This window comes from Spodoptera frugiperda, chromosome 31 (genome assembly GCF_023101765.2).
Source record: "Spodoptera frugiperda isolate SF20-4 chromosome 31, AGI-APGP_CSIRO_Sfru_2.0, whole genome shotgun sequence".
NCBI lineage: Eukaryota > Metazoa > Arthropoda > Insecta > Lepidoptera > Noctuidae > Spodoptera > Spodoptera frugiperda.
This window is the reverse complement of record NC_064242.1, coordinates 2,679,168-2,697,204: the sequence shown is the minus strand read 5'-3', so window position 1 is coordinate 2,697,204 and position 18,037 is coordinate 2,679,168. Positions and strand designations below refer to the sequence as shown.

The following is an 18,037-nucleotide window of genomic DNA, read 5'->3' as shown; positions in this document are numbered from 1 at the left end:
AAATCATGATGAACCAATGACTTCTCCCGCCCTGATCAGCCCTACTGGGTTCCATCTGTGGTGGTTTGATGGCTAACTTAACTTAGCTTTTTAAATGATAGTCAGAAAGTACACATAAGTAAGTTAGACACCTGACATAGGTAACCTAATATAATACTGTGTAACCTAGAATTAAGTAAATATTACCAAGGAATGAAGCCACAAACAACTCTAGATAGTTCCAAAACAAATATTTTGGTCACTATCACAACTTGTTTCACAATCTATTCAAATGTCTACTATCGCGTCTGTTGTTATAACAGGTATAGTTTCGATTCGATAGCCTAGGGACATATCATTTGAAACTTTCTCCCGATCACAACTTACGCAACAGTTACATTGTTTGTATAAACACCGTTTAGATTGAAAGCGATTGATAATGCTTTATCTGTTTGAATGATATTTGTTCTTATTGTTGTTATTTTTAAATGTCATTTTTGTATGGCTACTGCTTCGTAATGGATAGCTTTGTGTAAAGAAACGGGTTATTTGAGCACTTCTTTGTATTTTTTATTGTATACAGTTGCTATGCAATGGATGTTATTATTAAAATTTTCCTGCAACTTTTCTATTAGGTAGGTACTAGCAGCTCTACGTTGATTTTTTTAGTTCTATTGCAAACTGCAATCTATTTTTTTCTTGATTTAAGATGTAATGTTGAAAGCGAGTTTATTGTCAGAGAGACTTGACAGACGGACCATTTACAGTAAAATAACTATATAATACCAATATTTAGTGAATAAATAAAATGATAAACATACATAATATGGTGCATTAGGAAAAAAGGAGAAAATCTCGATAACTCCATTAGCAATTTTATTACAAAGTTTCTTTTTATGGAATAGTGGCCAAACGAGCAGACGGATCACCTTATGGTAAGCGATCAACGCCCGCAACACCAGAGGAGTCACAGGTGCGTTACCAGCCTTTTGTAGGTTTAAGTAGCGTCCTATAGATATTGTTTCTGTCTTCCTCCTATATACTTTTTCCTTACACAGTCATAAAGATAATGGGTTATCATGTCTCCGAGTACACACATTTTTTACGATATAAAGGAATATTAATGTAACGGGTGTTCCATAAAATTCACTCAAGAAGTAATTTTGATAGAATACAATAATTAACTTTTTTCTCAGCCTGTATTTGAGGCCATTTACCCGACATGCTATTCTATTTACTGTATATTATATAATAAAAAGAAATAATACAAATTTTAAATCTATCGATATTATTTTTTGCCTGAGTTTTGGGACATCCTTTGTATTCGTCTGTCTGTCTCATAATTCATCTTACTTTACTTCAGTCTTATATTACCTACTTCTATATTTGTTTTGGTAACATATATTTATATTTCACGCTGTTTTTATTTGAAACGTAATAAATTATTCCGTAGAACGAGACAGATGTGGTTATTAAATTATAACATTATTTTTTAGTAAATTTATTTATTGTATATTGTAATACAGGATATCGCCTTTACGACCCGAAGCTACGGACTGATTAGCGGGTTACCGGGCTCCGGCTCGAAAAGAAAGAGTAGGAACGGGGTGGTTTTTAGTCAGTAAGAGTCTGATATTCTCTCTCGCCTCGCCCAAGGTGGGAGAAGTCAATCAAAAAACACATAATTTGTGGAAACATAAAGAAAAATCTACACACGAGTATAATATTTGTTCCAAACAGAACAGAAATACTCGTAGCATTACAATTTTATCTCATATTCTTTACTACATATTTCAACGATATATCACACTGTACTCAACATAAGTGTTTGTACATAGTACATAGGTACGGTAACACAACAAACTATACAAGACCAGTATAAATTGACCGTCGATTGTGGAGAAAGACCATACAAAGCGGGAACATGATAAACTGGTTTTATACATATGTATAGCTTGATGTGGAACTGTGTGTGCTATAAATATATGTTTTAGCCTTTGTCTGGAGCCTACAAAGAGCAGGTGGAAGTTCATACATATTTCATGATAGAGGGTAAGTAAGTGTCCTAACATAGAGATAGGAAAACAATTCTCTATGTATATTTCAGGACTATCTGATGGCATAGGTTCGAGATGAAATTCCAACCTTTCTTTGTGAAGATTTTCTTTATGATTTTTCTATTTTTATTTATAGGAAATTGGGAAGGGAAGTGATAGGTTTTCGGAGCAAAGGTGGGTCCTAGAAGCTAGAAGAATTCGTAAGATTACTCGCTGTTGTGTATTTCTACTATTCGTTCAAGCTCAAGGAGACAACATGAAAGATTTTTTTTTAAAGGAACGTTTAAATAGTTTGAATTTATATTGATATAAGAATTATTATTTGGGTATTCTACCAATACCTACTAATTGCTTAAAGAATCTATACTAATATTATAAATGCGAAAGTTTGTGAGATTGTATGTTTGTTTGTTACTCAATCACGTCAAAACGGCTGAAGGGATCAGGATGAAACTTGGAACAGGAATAGATTATGATTTAGGAAAAAACATAGACTACTTTTTATCCCACGGGAATGAGGCGAAGCCCCTGGTAGAAGCTAGTAACGAATAAACTATCTATTAAGACTATGTAACGTAGTAGAACTACGTAATAAGACGATCCAAGTACCTAGCTGTAAAACGTACTTGCTAAAATAAATCTCTCCTTTAGTAAAATGAATATAAACTACAGACGAGCTGCAACAAGCTAGTACATTCTTTCAAATGTCTTTATTCGATTATCAACTTTGATTCTTAGTTATAAAGTTGCATTTTCATTGCAGTTTCACATTTTAAGGTTAGCTTGATATGCTGTCTGTCTGTACCTACTTAAAAGGTGAGACAGTTTCAACGATTAGTCACGAGCTTCTTATAAAAGTTTGTAGAACGGGTTTAACTTAAAGAAGATGAAACACCTAGCTTAAACTTCTTGCGCTTAAAGGAACTTTATTCAGTTTTGAGTTGCTCCAAAATCTTATGCTGCCGTTGGCTTTAACCCGCCATCGGGAACCTATATGTCTGTGAGACCGGGTAGTTTTAAAAACTAAGAATATTTTTTACTATGTTTATCGAATTACGTTGCGATTTCGAGTAGTTGCCTTAATGCACGCCATCTAGCATTAGTCTACCCCGCAACAGCGATGCGGGATTTTATCTATGTCCTTTCTATGTCAATGACCTAATCAGTATTTATCGGTTATAATTATCAATGGCAGCTTCCAGCTGTAACTGCAAGCCCGCTCCGTGTATGTGAATCACTGGGAATTTGCTCGAGCAGTTCATGTACAGAGGCTCTAGGATGTGTTGTAGTGACGAAACCAGTTGGAAGAACTCTATTTCAGTAGCATTTGCATTCCTTGTAACATTTTCTTTTCTCTAAAAAACATTTTGTAATTTTCCGACTAATGGAACATTGTTAATTTAAAAGACTTAAAAACACGAGTCCCTATGGATTTCTGTAAAAGCCCAGCTAAGCGATTAATTGAAACATCAAAGATTTCGTCTAATTCAGCTTAATTAGGAAATCGATCCTAAGGGAATGTTGCTTAATTAACTTAAACGCGATAACAAGGTCTTACTTATACAATACTGGCTAAATAACTTATTAAGTATCCATTGAGAGACTTCAAAAGCAGTTTAAATGAGATTTAAACTGTATATATCTCTTTTCTCTTCAAAGTTCATAGAAGCTGGGACTCCTTTTGAGCGCTAACATTTCAACAAATAAGTTTGTAGCAAACTCAAACAGTTGGCAGTCGACCGAGCAGAATTTAGTGGTTTTCATTAAAGTTCACTGTAGCGATCTTTTGAAGAGCCATAATGAGGATTTCAAACTTGGAAAGTCGTTTTAAAAGCCAGTATTTTACGAAACAGGTTTTAATTATGAAAAGAGAATACTTTGTTCGTATATGTACTGGCTGAAGAAGACCATTAAACGAGTCGATTGCAAAAAAAGAACTAAAGTCTAATGAGGGGTTTATTTTATTTTGGGTATTGTTAGAGATGAATGGACTACACATTTGACAGAGATGAAACAGCAACACTCTCTGATAAACCCGCCTGTTAAAACCTGAAGATTATGGTCAATCTTCTTACGTGGAGGGGGTTTTAGTCCAGTACTGCTGGAGTTTATATCACAGGCTGTTGATGCTAGTTTTGGCTTACGAATTAGGCGTATATTAAATTACCTACCTTAAATTCCTTTAACGTCCCATTTTAAGTTACACGTCACAGAAGAATTGGCAAATGGTTTTTTTTTGAGATAAGCCGATAAACGAGCAAACGGATCACCTGATGGTAAGCAATCGACGCCGCCTATAGACACCCGAATTACCTGAGTCGTTGCAAGTGCATTGACGGTCTTTTAAGGGCTAGGAATTAGCGATGGAATCAGAATACATATACATTTTTTAAGACTTACCATCAGGTTCTTCAACAGTTCTATACTCCTGTATCACGACAAAGTCCTGGTTTTGTACTTTGGTGGCGCAGTACATGTCTTCAGGGTCGACTGGCACAATGTCAGCTTGCCGCTGCTGCACTAGGTTCAGGCAGTCCACTCTGAAAGTGATAGGTGTGCGATTAGAGAGAGAGAGAGAGTAGTTAGAAGGAGAGTCAAGTATTGTTAACATGTTCTAGAATTGAGACCGCGCCTAGGCAAGTGTGGTGTAGGACGCCCTCCAGTTGCGTGGAGGGACGATATCCGCAAGGTGGCTGGTAGTGGTTGGATGCGTATAGCTGAACATCGAGCTCAGGGCGTGCGATTGGAGAGATTTCTCTCTCTTTCGTTTATTTCTATACAATGTACCTACATCCACTTTTTGCTATTTGTGTTATAAGTCCCATGTAATAGGTGCTGAGTTTATTGCCATTATAGTAGACACAATTCTGTGACTCAACACTGAGAAATTTTTGAAAACCCGAAAATAGTCTAGTAAAACTTTGCCCGACCCGGAAACCGAACCCGAGACCTGTACAGCAGTCAGACAATTTTGCCATAAGCTCCATACCAAGCATCCATGAAATTGATTTCAAAATCACACAATTTGTCAATTAAGGTCAACCCTAAACCACAATAAGTTTAGCAGCTCACAATAAAAGAATGACGTAGAAGACGGTAGTTTTAAAAATGGTTCTAAAAATGGTCCCGTAGTAATTGTCTAAATTGGACAACTTGGCACGTGTGTTGAGACATCTCTAGTGTTTTGAGAGGCAATCTAGAAGTTAGGTCTTGTTGGAATGCTAACTTTATTTTTAGTTAGGTAACTTAAAACCAATTCTTACGGTGATGAATGGTGTAGGCAGAGAATCACAATAGATACAATGTAAAAACTACTAACACATTATTTTAACCAACTATATTAATGGAACCTCCTTGGTAACGCCCTGAATTCAGTATCCGTATTTCATAATGTTAAATAAATTACATAGTAGGTATTGTAATTTTATGACTAACCTGTCTCTCGCTGGTACACATTCAATCTGGGTCTTGGATTTTGTTGGTGCATTCGCCATCTCCTGGCATGATTTTAAGTATTGTGATGGGACGCATATTTTAACTAAAATAATAGAAAAAACACAAATTATATTTTCTTAAGACTTAAATTCAAAATAATTCTTGTGCTCTCTTAAATTTTAAAAATAGAACTACTGTTTTGTTTATGGATTACAAAAATAGTGATGTGAAAGAACAAAATATAAGAAATCAATTAATTATCGAAATTACACTCCGAAAAATGTAATATTATAGGAATACATAAAATAAATAGTTTCAATTGTTTATTTCCTAAAATCAATTTGGTGCTAAATTATTCAATGTCAATGACCTCTGATATTTAATTTTATTTGTTTGTATTACATGATTGCATGACATAATACCTAACACGGTATTCAATCCTAGATTTAGAAGTCTAATCTTTTGAGCACTAAACATAGAATTTGTGAAATTGTAATAAATTCAAGCGGCCAAAGTAATTTGTTCCTTGACACATGTAAGTAATTTTAGTTACACACATAAAGTCGTAGAGAAACATAATATAGGTGTTGTAAGTTACACCGCTGACAAACTATTCGATTCCAGACGATTTATTGAGACAGTTACTCACAGACATAAATCGAATAGTAATCGATTCACGAAATTCGGTATCGAAATGGAATAAACACATCAAACGAATGGTTTCTACCACAATTTATTGGCCATTATGTGTTGGATTCAGAAAGCAAGATAGATTCTGGATGAACGTAAAAATGCAAGTCTTATTTACTTTAATGTAGTACCTAATATAAAAATGTATGTAACTGCAGGTACATTTTGTCTTTTGCGTCTTTACTTTGTGTTAAATAGCTGTTACAAAGTAAATTTTATCATAGTTAAATAATGTAAAACTTTATTGAACATAAAACAGGAAGCTATGTTCCGCAACAAAAATTACGAAACTCGAAAATATTTGCAGATGATATTTGCAATATGAGAGGTCAAATGTCACAGACAACTTGAGGTAGATAGCACATTTACCTACATTGTAAACACTGACATAGTCAGAACATAACTCTTTGTTATCACTTTCGCAGAGAAAAAAAAATCTTAACACTAAATAAATATTATTTTAATACTTAATCGATACAAAAATATCGTTTGCCACAACACTACAAAAACACAAATAAATAAAAAACATTAAAAAAAATTTCAAATTTCGAACACCAATCCGAGCTCCATAAACAAAACACAATACACTAATAAAAAAACACATTTTTAAAAATAAAAAAAAGAGAATAGACTATAAATGACACATACATGACGTTTTGCTATGCACACAGACACATGTTAGGGCAATCAGATAAATTGCTAATATTGTTAGGTACTTTGCCATGGTCAAGGCGAGCGCGCTATCGCCTTACTACCGCGGGCCGTCCAAGAAACTTCTTTTATATTCACACGTTATCTTATTGTGATTGTTCCATCACTTGCGAACACAGAGGTGGATATTGCGGTTGCCGGACAAATGACCTGTGTAGTGAAGTATACATAGATTGTATGGCCCTGTGCAACGGGCGATGCGTATTGGAAAACAACGCGACACAGATTCACTTACTTGGTCGAAGATCTTGTAGATATTATTATGATAGTTTTTATCGAAGTTTTTTTTTTATGAATAAATACTAGATCTAAGATTGACATCTGTATTGTAGGAAGTAAGTTGAGTACGATGCATTTTATACGTGTATCATCAATTCAGAATAAGTTGTTTAATTCATCACTTTGTTGGAGTATTTATTGCTTAATTTAAACTGGTGTCTAAATAACCAGGTACCGTTTGAGCACTAAAATAGTTATTTTTTGGGACTACACTCAAATAACGTAAAATGCCTAAATGTTACAAGTCAGACGCGACCTATTATCTAAAATATAAATACTACTACTTAATAAAAATAAAATACAAATAAATAATTTTATTATGATGTAGTACGTAACTACCTTTTTACTCAATACGCAATTTTTATTTGAATAGGCAGATTGAATCGCGTTCGATATTCAAAAAGTGAAAAAAGAAAAAATAACATTTGTCTGACCTTGTTTGTTTCAAAATTAAAAAGTAATTAAATAAAAACAATAAAATATCGTTAATAATATGGGCGTAAATAATTAAATACATTGTTTACAAGAAAAAATACGTCACGTATGATAACAATGTCTTTTTTTAATTTGGAAGTTAGAATATTTTTTATCAATATAATAATTATGTTTTTTTTTTCTAGTCTTAGGCAGAACAGTGAATTCCACAGTCTATATTATGGTTGAATTAAAAAAATACAAATGTCACTTTTAATTTTATTTTTGTTAAACTGATTGTGATTTTGTCTTTGTGATGTGAGGGTAATTATTATTTAATGATGGATTGGATTCATTGCAATAATTGTTTTGCTCAATTAGAACCTGGAATTACTTTACATTTAACATCATGTGGTCACATGTTTTGTAACTGTTGCTTAGAGAAAGGTAAGTAACACATGATATTATTATTAATAGTCTAAAATATATGCCATAATTAAATGCTCACTGAATGAATTTATTACAGGCGGTAAAGACAGCACATGTTTAATATGCCGAGCGCCGTGTTCCATCATGAAACTCGTTCCGGACGTATGTAATTTCGCAAAATATTGCCTCCGTACCGAATTTACTTGCAAATCCTTGAAACGTAATATTCTCATTAACGATTTAATTTTAAGATGAAACAAGAGGTTCAAGATTACTTTACCGATCCGGAGGAACTAATTAAAAAGTCCTGTGAGGTGTTACAGTTTCAGAGGCAACATAGACGGCGGTTGTTATCATATTTATTACAATCGGTGAGTTGATTAAATTATTTTCTTGATTTGTCAAACGGGATATAAGTTCTAAAGAGATAGGCATTTTACTCGCACTGTTACATAGCTTAGTATCAGTGGAAACGGTCACATAGTTTCACAGCTTAGCTATAACATCTTCGCAGCATAGCTACGTAGCACATCTCTCTCTGGTGGAAAAACGCCCTTACTCGTATTTCGTTAGAAAATTCAAGTAAAAAAAACTGCACCATGAAATTCTGTTTGTGTCAGTTGACAAATTCAGTCTCAAAGAGATTGGCTAATGTTTTCAAACGACACAAACGAGGTTTTATTCAAAATTTTCCTTCTTTTTCCTTTTAAAATACACCATCGTGTTTTGCGTTGCAAAATATACCTAAAGAGAACGTTATTAGGAACTATTTTGTGATGCTGGTGTATACTCAAAGGGCACTTTGAATACGTAATCGTGAATTTAGCTTTAACGAGTCGGGTAGGAAAAGGTAGAGTATTTTTCATTGTGCACCAGTAAAGGAAAACTAAACAAAATAAAACTAAGTTAGGTTGTTAAATGTGAGGTAATACATTAAAGCTCTTATTGCTAAAGGCGATTATTAGTAGGTAATAGGGGTTTAGTCCTAATACTATCTAATATACATTTTGTGTTACTACAGTGAGACATACATAATTATACATTAATTTTATTGTGTGGCTTACGATCACGAATTCATGATTGATTTACTTGAAAATAGTCGAGTGTTCTCGTGTAGGTACCTTTTTTTGATGACTGGGGGAAACCTTCAAAAGGCGCCTAGCTTTTTGGGGATAAAAGACTAGGGAGTATGGGATTTTCACTAAAGACGTCACTGAAACCATTCTGGTGGCCACCTTCTACACCTGTAAGGAGCACCGAAACCTCTTAGTAGACCTGCTCCGGAGCCCCTACGGTGCAATGCCTGTTACGGCACATCCCTAGAGAGAGGTCTCCTCATATCCCTCGTGTACCTAGCGCACGCAGTACAATATATCTAGATACAGGATTATCCTAGTTTGGGGCTACCGATACACTTGATGACAACACCAAAATTAAACAAATTGTGATATAATATAGGACCATGTTTGTGAAGTTCATTAATAAATTTATTGTTATTCTTATTATTATTTTTAATTTATAACTTCTCATTGTTTATTATCTTGTCTTACGTTTATTTCAGACGAAAAAGTTCCACACAGCCCGCACTGAGTTGAAACGTATGACGGAGTTGTGCCAAAAGCAACACAACCAACTCAAGGAGTACCAGAGAACTATAAGGAGTTTGGAAGCTCAACTGGCGAGCCAATCGAGTAACAGATTTTTACTTTTTTATGTCATCGAGTAGTGTTACACTGTGATAATACTTTTTAATGCCACTAAGGCGTGTGATGTGCATATTTTCGGTGGATTTTTCCAAGATTTTCATTGTACAACAAAGTTCATGGTAAAATTTTCAAATAGCTAAATGCCTAACTATGATTTTTTTAACGTCCACACTAAGATTTTCCCCTGCATCGTCAGTGTGTCTGTGTGTGACTTGACACCCAGACCAGACACATGACTCACAGACCCGAGACAATAATTTGTGGATACACGTTGCGCACCAACCACCACGCCAACTGATCTGATAACTGCCCGCCCGACTTAGACATTCTTCCGAATAAAACTACTGTGTATCGAAAAAATTTTGTTGAAGATTCATTTTCTGTTATGAGTGTCATATTGCAATCAATTTACAATTACTTAAGCACTTACTCTTAAGTACTTTAAAATGAACCTTACAATCAATAGCTCAATTATTATTATAACTAAACTATTCTCAATTAAAACAAATTTTCAGAGCAAATATCACCGTTCAACATCCCCATATCGCCCGGGACCAACATATCCCCAAGCTTCGTGCAAACCACGCCGACTTATAAGCGAAACGCGAAGAGTACGCCGTTTTCTGTAAGTGCCATCCATATTAATTTATTTTATGTAAAGTAGAGTGTCTGTGTCTCTCTGGACAGAACTCCACCATAATTTATTAATTAGTTTGTGAATTAGATTCTATATCTATACTAATATGGTATAAAGTTGAAGAGTTTGTTTGTTTAACTAAAAATCACGGTTTACTCAAGTGCATTAATGGAGAAAAGCTCTACAAGTTTGGAGTTACAGAGGGACTCTTCATTATAAGCAGCGTGCAAAGATGCAGCGACGTTGCCGCATCTAACAAACTTGCGTAACTATTTGACGACGAACTCGATCAGTTTCAAGCTATGCTAGAGGCTCATATTCATGAGCAGCATTCCGCGATAATCGCCGCGTCGTGTGTCCTCGTCGAGTTCCTCGTCAAACAGTTACGTGAGTAAGCCGATAACATAATAATTAATTTAGTATGTCTCACGAAAGTTATAATAAATTTAAACTAAATAGCGTAAGAAAATCTTCAACTATATGGGATGACAATAAGTACCTACAGTACCATGTTGTTTTGATCATTTTAACTTTAGACCATAATTGTTTTTGGTACATGTAGGTATTTTCCCGGTCTTATCGCTTAACAAGAATTTAGTTGTGATATCGATACTATGTATCTATTATTAGTGTAAATAAGGAAACTGGATAAAATAAATAAAGAGTTTTTGTCAAGGTTCTCTATTGAAGCTTCAGTCCAGTCTTAGTTTATATTTACAGAATTTTACGAAGTATTGTCATTGTATTTGCATCTATTATTTTTTGCTAATGTCGTGATGGACTGGAGGTTTAAGACGGGTTCGAAACCTACCAACGGCAAGTACCAATGTGACTTTTGCAAGTTGCATATACTTCATAGTGAGGAAACCTGGGCTTATAATTTTTGATGATAAGTTTGAAATCGCCAGCCCGCATTGAGCAAGCGTGGTGATTAATTCTCAAACCTTCTCCATGTGAGAAGAGGCGTTTGGTCAGCAGTGGCCACTTATAGGCTGTTGTGATGTATTTTTTTACTAGCTTTTATCTTATGTAAAAAGAGTTAATACATTCATACATCCGTTTCATATCAGGTACCTATCGCTTCTTTCTTATGTAATGCTTTCTTAATGGTATTGATATGATTTATCTGTACAATATGACTCTAGATAGGTCATGCAATTAGTTTTGTCAAACTCTCTCGGGTTATCATGTAATACTCGTAAAACTAATTTTAACATGTTATTTCTTGTTGCTGTGTAAAAAAGCTGTTAACTCATTATTATACCTGGTTGACAAAATCTTTATTAATTAACTCGATCGAAATCGCAGCTAACAATTAGCTAATACATCTAATATATAAAATTCTCACGGTACAATGTTAGTTACCGTACTCCTCCGAAACGGCTTTACCGATTTTTACCAACTTTTATATGCGTATTCAGTAGGTCTGAGAATTGCCTACTATCTATTTTCCATACTCCTAAGTAATAACGGTTGTTCACACCTCAATTTCTTTTTGACGAAATGATTTATAAGACAAAACAACGTTTGCCGGGTCAGTTAGTAGTAGTACTAGTATGACATGATAGTGCGCAAACAAACAAATACAGTGGGGGTCCCCTGGCCCCAATAAGGGTAATCCCTTAGCCCCATTACGGTAAAAGACAAAAGATAACGATAACATTTTGACCCCAAGGTCCAGTATCAGTCGAACCTGGTCACCCCGACGCGGATAAGCAAGCAGAGGTCGGCCAACATCAGCGCGCATAGTCAGGTATGTTTATGTATATCTTTTATACTTTTACTTATAAGTTTATACAGCGTGTAACAAAATACCCATATACATCAAGAAGCGCTGATGAATACGGGTTGAATAGAATCTCTACACGAAGTTTCAGCTTAAAATACGTTTAAAAAAAATTGTACCAAAATACTTGATATCGCATGGTTCTTGATTTCTATTCATACAAACATGTCACAACACTACAGGGATCACTCGCGAATACTACGGAACATTTCTTCTGTCAATCTGATCGCCTAGTACCTGTCTACCCAATTTTGATTCCCGCGGCGGCGGCGCAATGATTTGAAAAATTAATAACTTAATACCATGAAAACATGCGTTAAAAAACCCTTCCCGTATCGTTTGTTATGTTATCTAGAAACCGTGCAATTGATATGTATTTGTATACCCCCTTTTTGTTACATGTTGTAAATATGCTGATTTTGCTGTGCTAATTCTAACTTCTAATATCTGTTTATAACTCATCTAAAATGGAGAAAATCGTTATGTCTGTTATCACCTTAAAAATATTGCGATCTGCCCTGACTTCACACCGGTGCTATTGTTCAATTTGATACAGTTGTTTAGCTGCATTAAATGCAATGCAATATCTGAATCAAAGTATATTTCTTTAATGAATACTTAGTTAAAGTATTGGAAGTTTTTACTAGACTTACCTACCTATTACGCAACGTCACGCGTTTTATTCTTTCCTTCCTTTTATTCCCGAAGGGTAGGCAAGGGTGCCCGTGCACATTACGGCACTTAATGCCACTGTACAATGTACACCCACATTTAACCATTTGGGTTAATAAGTCCCATGTAATAGAGGGCACACAATTTTAAACTTCGTGCTACTATTGAAACATTTACGAAAAATCGAAAAAGCTCAGTAATACTTTGCCCGACCCGGGAATCGAACCCGAGACCCCTTGTCCGGCAATCGCACTAGCGACCACTTGACTAACGAGGCACTCCTTTTAAAAAGGCTGACAACGCATCTGTGACTCCTCTGGTGTTGCGGGTGTCCATAGGCGGCGCTGTTCGCTTACCATCAAGTGACCAGCCTGCTCGTTTGCCACTTATTCCATAAAAAAGTCGCTATTCTTATAGCGCCTACCTATAACTTTTAATAGTATCGTCTCGTTACTTTTGGATATTTAAGTAACATTTTTGTTCCCCAAATGACATTTAAAATTTTATATTTCACCATTGGGACGTAAAATAAATGTTTGCAACTCTTTAATTCGGAACGTCAGCGCTTTATGTTCATAAATGGACGATGTACACAGAACTACAAAGCGCCTGTTTCATTTCATTGGTGACACAAAAACGGTGCGCTGATGGCAATTCTTGCTATAAGCGGCCATTCTGGAGTTATAAAGTGATAGTTAATGTTAATATTAGGAAGCTATTTAAAATAAGTATTTTAGATAGGTCTTTAGGTTTCCTAATGTACCTAATAAGATCTGTAAATCAGGTCTATTTATCGTCTGGCACAAATCCAAGTTTTGAAATTTCTAAACCCATTGACAAAATGCGAATTAAACGAATGATTTTTGACAATAATTCTGTTAATATTCACGAAATCTATGGTCCGGACGCGTCCGAAAAAATCAAACAACAATCTATTCGGATACCGATATGTATAAAATATTACGCAAAAAATAGCATTTGCGAATTTTATATCAACGAGGCAGTCTAGATACATGCTTAAAATATCCTATAATTTTACTTGCAGCGTTCGAACACTTCAAACAAGATATCTTCAACTGTCTTCACACCACCGACTCCAGAGTCCGCTGGGTACTCCAACTTTTTAAAGAGTCTTTAATGGTATTCCGAACGCATCCAAAAACTCGCTCGCGTATGCCAGTGCGAATTTCCATAAAGAAATATATCTACATTTATTTTTTATTACCGACTGCTGGCATTGGAAAACGAATTATTCAGCCTATTTTCTTTAGGCCTGTGTTACATTATGTGACAGCACGTTGTGTATGACACGAATACTATATTACTTTATGTCAAAACTCGAGATATGGGGATGAAATGGCACGGAACATGACATGCGGTTTATGCTAAATTGCGGTTTTGTGCCAGACGTTACCTACATTATTTTCATGTCTCATTTAGAAGAAAATTTTCGTTAATTCAAAAATGACGATAAAGCTTATTTTATTTTTTTAAGAATAGTAATATACCTATGTTCTTACCTTTTTAAATTTAAATTGATTCCAATCGTGGCACAGCTGATTGAGTAAAATCGTGCGTTCGAAATTTTAAATAGTGCAGAACACAAACTTTATTTTATTTCTTATAGTCATTAAATTTGTTCTATTTTGTTTATTTCTTGCATTGCTTTTTTTTAACAGAAACAGAGTTTTTACTGCGAATGAACGAGCGTTAATTGATATTCGGGCTATGATAAATGTAAAACCTTCACGTTCAATAAATCAAATCAACTTTTTCTAAACAAACCAATGTCTTTGCCAAATGATCATAACAAATCAATCTTGCCGTTTAATTACTATTTCGTAAAAAAACGTTTACCGGATGATTTGCTTTCTAGGTTTTTCAGTAGCAGTAATGAATCAGGCTATATGTCAAATAGTCCGTTACGATCGCCCGGGGTATATTGCAATGGACACGGAAAATGTACATTCAATAAAATGAAGATGATGAGGTTCGATTAGAATTCTTTTTTTAAGTTCAAAGTAATGAGGTGTTATTTATTTTTAACGAATAGTGACTAGTACATGCATGCATAATGTTTACTTTTAATGTCTTTTCTTTTCAATTTAAATGTGGAACGTTTTCTGTTCTTTTGTAATTTAAAATTATTTGTTTATTTTGGTTACGTTTTGAGCTAGGTAAGCGTCCACAGGCCCGCATCGTACGCATTCCGTATGACGTCATCAACACGCATCGCATGTAGGCATTGCTGATGATGCGGATCAGTGGACGCAGTTGTATGAGTTTCTATACAAGACAAACTAAAATCTGTTGCGTGCGATGCGTACGATGCGGGCCTGTGCACATTAATCCTTAAAGAGACAATAATCTATTTTTACCATCTTCTTCGTTTAAAATTAGCAATTTATTGTAAAGTACAAACTATGTAGACAGTTAATGGAGCGAAAGCATTGCTACAAATGGAAATACTTAGCGAAGTAATAACAAAATGGCTTCTGCATTTTCATAATAGGATAGCTTTTAGCACTTTAATCTCGTTTCTTTAGCATAACTATAAGATAGAACAATAATAATAGCGTAATTTGCATGTTAAATGTTTTATGTTTAATAAAAATTGCTTGCTTATTCATCTTTTTATTTTATATAGATAGACAAAGTAGATAAATAAATATGTATTATATTACCAAAATAATCGTCATGAGCGTAAACTTTAAAAGAACATAATGCATATGGGTATCAATAGTACCTACTAGGTCTATTAACTGTGGCTATGTTTATAATCTAACAAGAAAGAGACCATGAAAATCGATACAGCCGTTCTCCAGATACATTTACGTACCGTAAATTGGGTTTGTTTGACCGTACATGGTAATTTTGACTTAAACTTTCAACCAATGAAATACTAATATACGTTTTGTTTTGCGTTATTATTGGATGGAAGGGTTTGGATCCCACAGGGTCAAAATAACATGAACTTATCAGGTAATCATATTAGGATTCATCATATTAGGATCATCATGATAGGGTAGATGACTAACTTTTATTTTAATGTCCATCTTTTAGATCCTTTGAAATATTAGACACGATATTTTTTATTTTCTTACGGAAACAAACACGTTCGAAGATATATTGATACTTTTTATACATAGAAATGACGTATTTGCTCCCAGTCTCCCACTCTTAAATTTTGATTCGTTTTATGGAAGTATTGTCATCTTATATGAACAAAATAAAAAAAAATACGTGTCTAATATTTTCATTATGTAACTGACGGACTAATTAGATTTTCATACCCCGTCATCATCCCTATTATATACTTGGACTGCACGGTTGGTGCGGTGGCTGGGCAACTGGCTGCCGCGCAACGGGTAGCGGGTTCGATTCCCGCACGGAGCAACTCTTTGTGTGATCCACAAATTGTTGTTTCGGGTCTGGGTATCATGTGTATGTGAACTTGTATGTTTGTAAACGCACCCACGACACAGGAGAAAATCCTAATGTGGGGCAACGTTATTTAAAAAAAACAAAAAAAAAAAATTAGCAGATTTGGCATGTGGTTTGATAGCAGCATAGTAAGTGGGTCACAGGCACACAGGTCATTTATTAGTTTGATAATGTTCTCAATTTCCTCATCTGTCGCTTAGCGGATAATAGATTGAGGTTTTAGCAAAATGAGATTTTAATGACGGCTATAGATAACATTTCATTGTATAATTTCTTTTTTGATTCGTTTACATTAGTAACTGTGGCAATCAAAATAAAAATATTACTTCGTATAAAAAAAAATTCCAGATAGTTGGACAGAAAAAATGGAAATGTATGTACTGTAACCAAGTTTACAATAGCAAAGTATCTGCCACACTCAGAGACGTTTAATGATTATTTAGGGAACAGAGAGTAAACTTCCCTAAGAAAAGGAGGATCCTCCGACCAGGCGAGGTGTTCAGCCTGGCGGGCTTTCTGCCCAACATTTGTTCGTTGGGATTTTCTATCCGTGTTAATGCGCATGTAAACTTCGTATGTGCGATGCAGGATATTTATGACGTCATCCGTTTATTTTGCTCGTCGATAATCTATGTGCGACTTCTGTCGTTTGTCACTTGTTACTTGTCAATGTGTCGCCACATCACTCCCCCCCAAGACCGGAGGTCGATCCTGTTGAGACGGCTGTCGATGCTTGAGATGAACGGTGCCAGAGCCAGTGTAGAATGTCCCTAGTTCCAGTGAGTCGGAACTGTGCCGCTGAATGCCCAGTGAGTCGGGTGAGCGGTGCAGGGTGATACTCCAGTGAGTCGGAGTAGTGAAGCTCGCAGTGTCCCACGGTGAGTCGGGGAATTGATGCTGCGAGGGTAGGTGCGTAGGGGCTGGCGTCTGCGTTGACGGGAGGAAGACGTCCTCAGACCGTGTGCAGAGTGCTGTGCCTAGACGCTGATGAGGCCGTAGGGAAGAACCAGGCTGCATATCTTCGATGTAGCGTGTGGTGGTCCCTGATGAGGCCGAGGATGCTGGTTGGCTGCGACTTGATTACCGCTCAGCGGAGAAGTGATGGGTGAGGGAGATGGCGATGAGGATGACGGTGCTGATCTGCTCCGTGAAGGTTGGTTTCAATCACGTCGGGGGTCACCACTTTAGGGAACAGAGAGTAAAGTTCCCTAAGAAAAGGAGGATCCTCCGACCAAGGTGATCAGCCTGGCGGGCTTTCTGCCCTACTGTTGTTCGTTGGGATTTTCTATCCGTGTTAATTCGCATGCAAACTTAATATGTGCGATGCAGGATATTTGTGACGTCACCATTGATTTGCTCGTCGATAGTATGTGCGACTTCTGTCAGGTCACTTGTAGTATACAAACCTAGTATTTAGATACTGCAGATAACCTTGGACAACTAAAGAAACAGTTGATAATAGAGACATTTATAATCACTTAAACTATTCCTTAATAACGATTTTGTTCCAAAAACACTCACTACGGACTGGGTTTAGTAACCATTAAAAGAGTAAGTACGGCGGTAAATCTGTCACTTTAGAGCAGGTATCCGAATTAAACTTACAATTATACTACCTAATTTAAGCAAAAAATAAAGAACCAACCAAAAAAGAACTTTGTCTACATTGAGTTAATTTACACTTTAGATTGTGCACCTTATGCTAATTGCCTTTGAGAGGCTTTTGAGAAAAAAACCAAGAAGGAAGCGCAAAGATAACGCAAAAATACTCTAATTGTCTTTTATCTTGGCTCTGTGT

General features: G+C 35.5%; 2 protein-coding genes across 3 annotated transcripts in view; one reads left to right on the top strand and one right to left on the bottom strand.

Annotated features, from left to right (window-relative positions):
* LOC118276262 (transferrin) overlaps positions 1-7,015 on the bottom strand; it is a 33,299-nt gene extending 26,284 nt beyond the window's left edge. Inside the window, exons 1-3 of the mRNA XM_035594510.2 lie at positions 6,810-7,015; positions 5,472-5,574; positions 4,437-4,576 (exon numbers count right to left, since the gene is read on the bottom strand). Coding sequence (XP_035450403.2) covers positions 4,437-4,576; positions 5,472-5,574; positions 6,810-6,885 — 319 coding nt within the window. The 5' untranslated portion in view covers positions 6,886-7,015. The remainder of the gene's footprint in view (positions 1-4,436; positions 4,577-5,471; positions 5,575-6,809) is intronic.
* An 808-nt stretch (positions 7,016-7,823) lies between these two features.
* LOC118276271 (probable E3 SUMO-protein ligase RNF212) lies at positions 7,824-14,859 on the top strand. Of its 2 annotated transcripts, XM_035594524.2 has the most exons (8): positions 7,824-8,012; positions 8,092-8,156; positions 8,246-8,365; positions 9,556-9,685; positions 10,216-10,325; positions 12,013-12,090; positions 13,841-13,935; positions 14,672-14,859. In XM_035594524.2, the coding sequence occupies exons 1-7, from the start codon at positions 7,904-7,906 to the stop codon at positions 13,931-13,933; spliced, it is 705 nt and encodes a 234-aa protein (XP_035450417.2). In that variant the 5' UTR covers positions 7,824-7,903; the 3' UTR covers positions 13,934-13,935; positions 14,672-14,859. The 2 variants fall into 2 exon arrangements, with proteins under 2 accessions (XP_035450417.2, XP_035450416.2); XM_035594523.2 differs by having other exon boundaries at positions 13,841-14,859.
* Positions 14,860-18,037: the final 3,178 nt, after the last annotated feature.

What these genes read in the sequence shown, in the direction of transcription:
- LOC118276271 (XM_035594524.2), top strand. Translation starts at nt 7,904, where the DNA reads ATGATGGATTGGATTCATTGCAATAATTGTTTTGCTCAATTAGAACCT. An exon ending in TCATGAAACTCGTTCCGGAC is followed by an intron (nt 8,157 to 8,245) that starts GTATGTAATTTC and finishes TTTAATTTTAAG; the next exon opens with ATGAAACAAGAGGTTCAAGA. An exon ending in TATCATATTTATTACAATCG is followed by an intron (nt 8,366 to 9,555) that starts GTGAGTTGATTA and finishes CGTTTATTTCAG; the next exon opens with ACGAAAAAGTTCCACACAGC.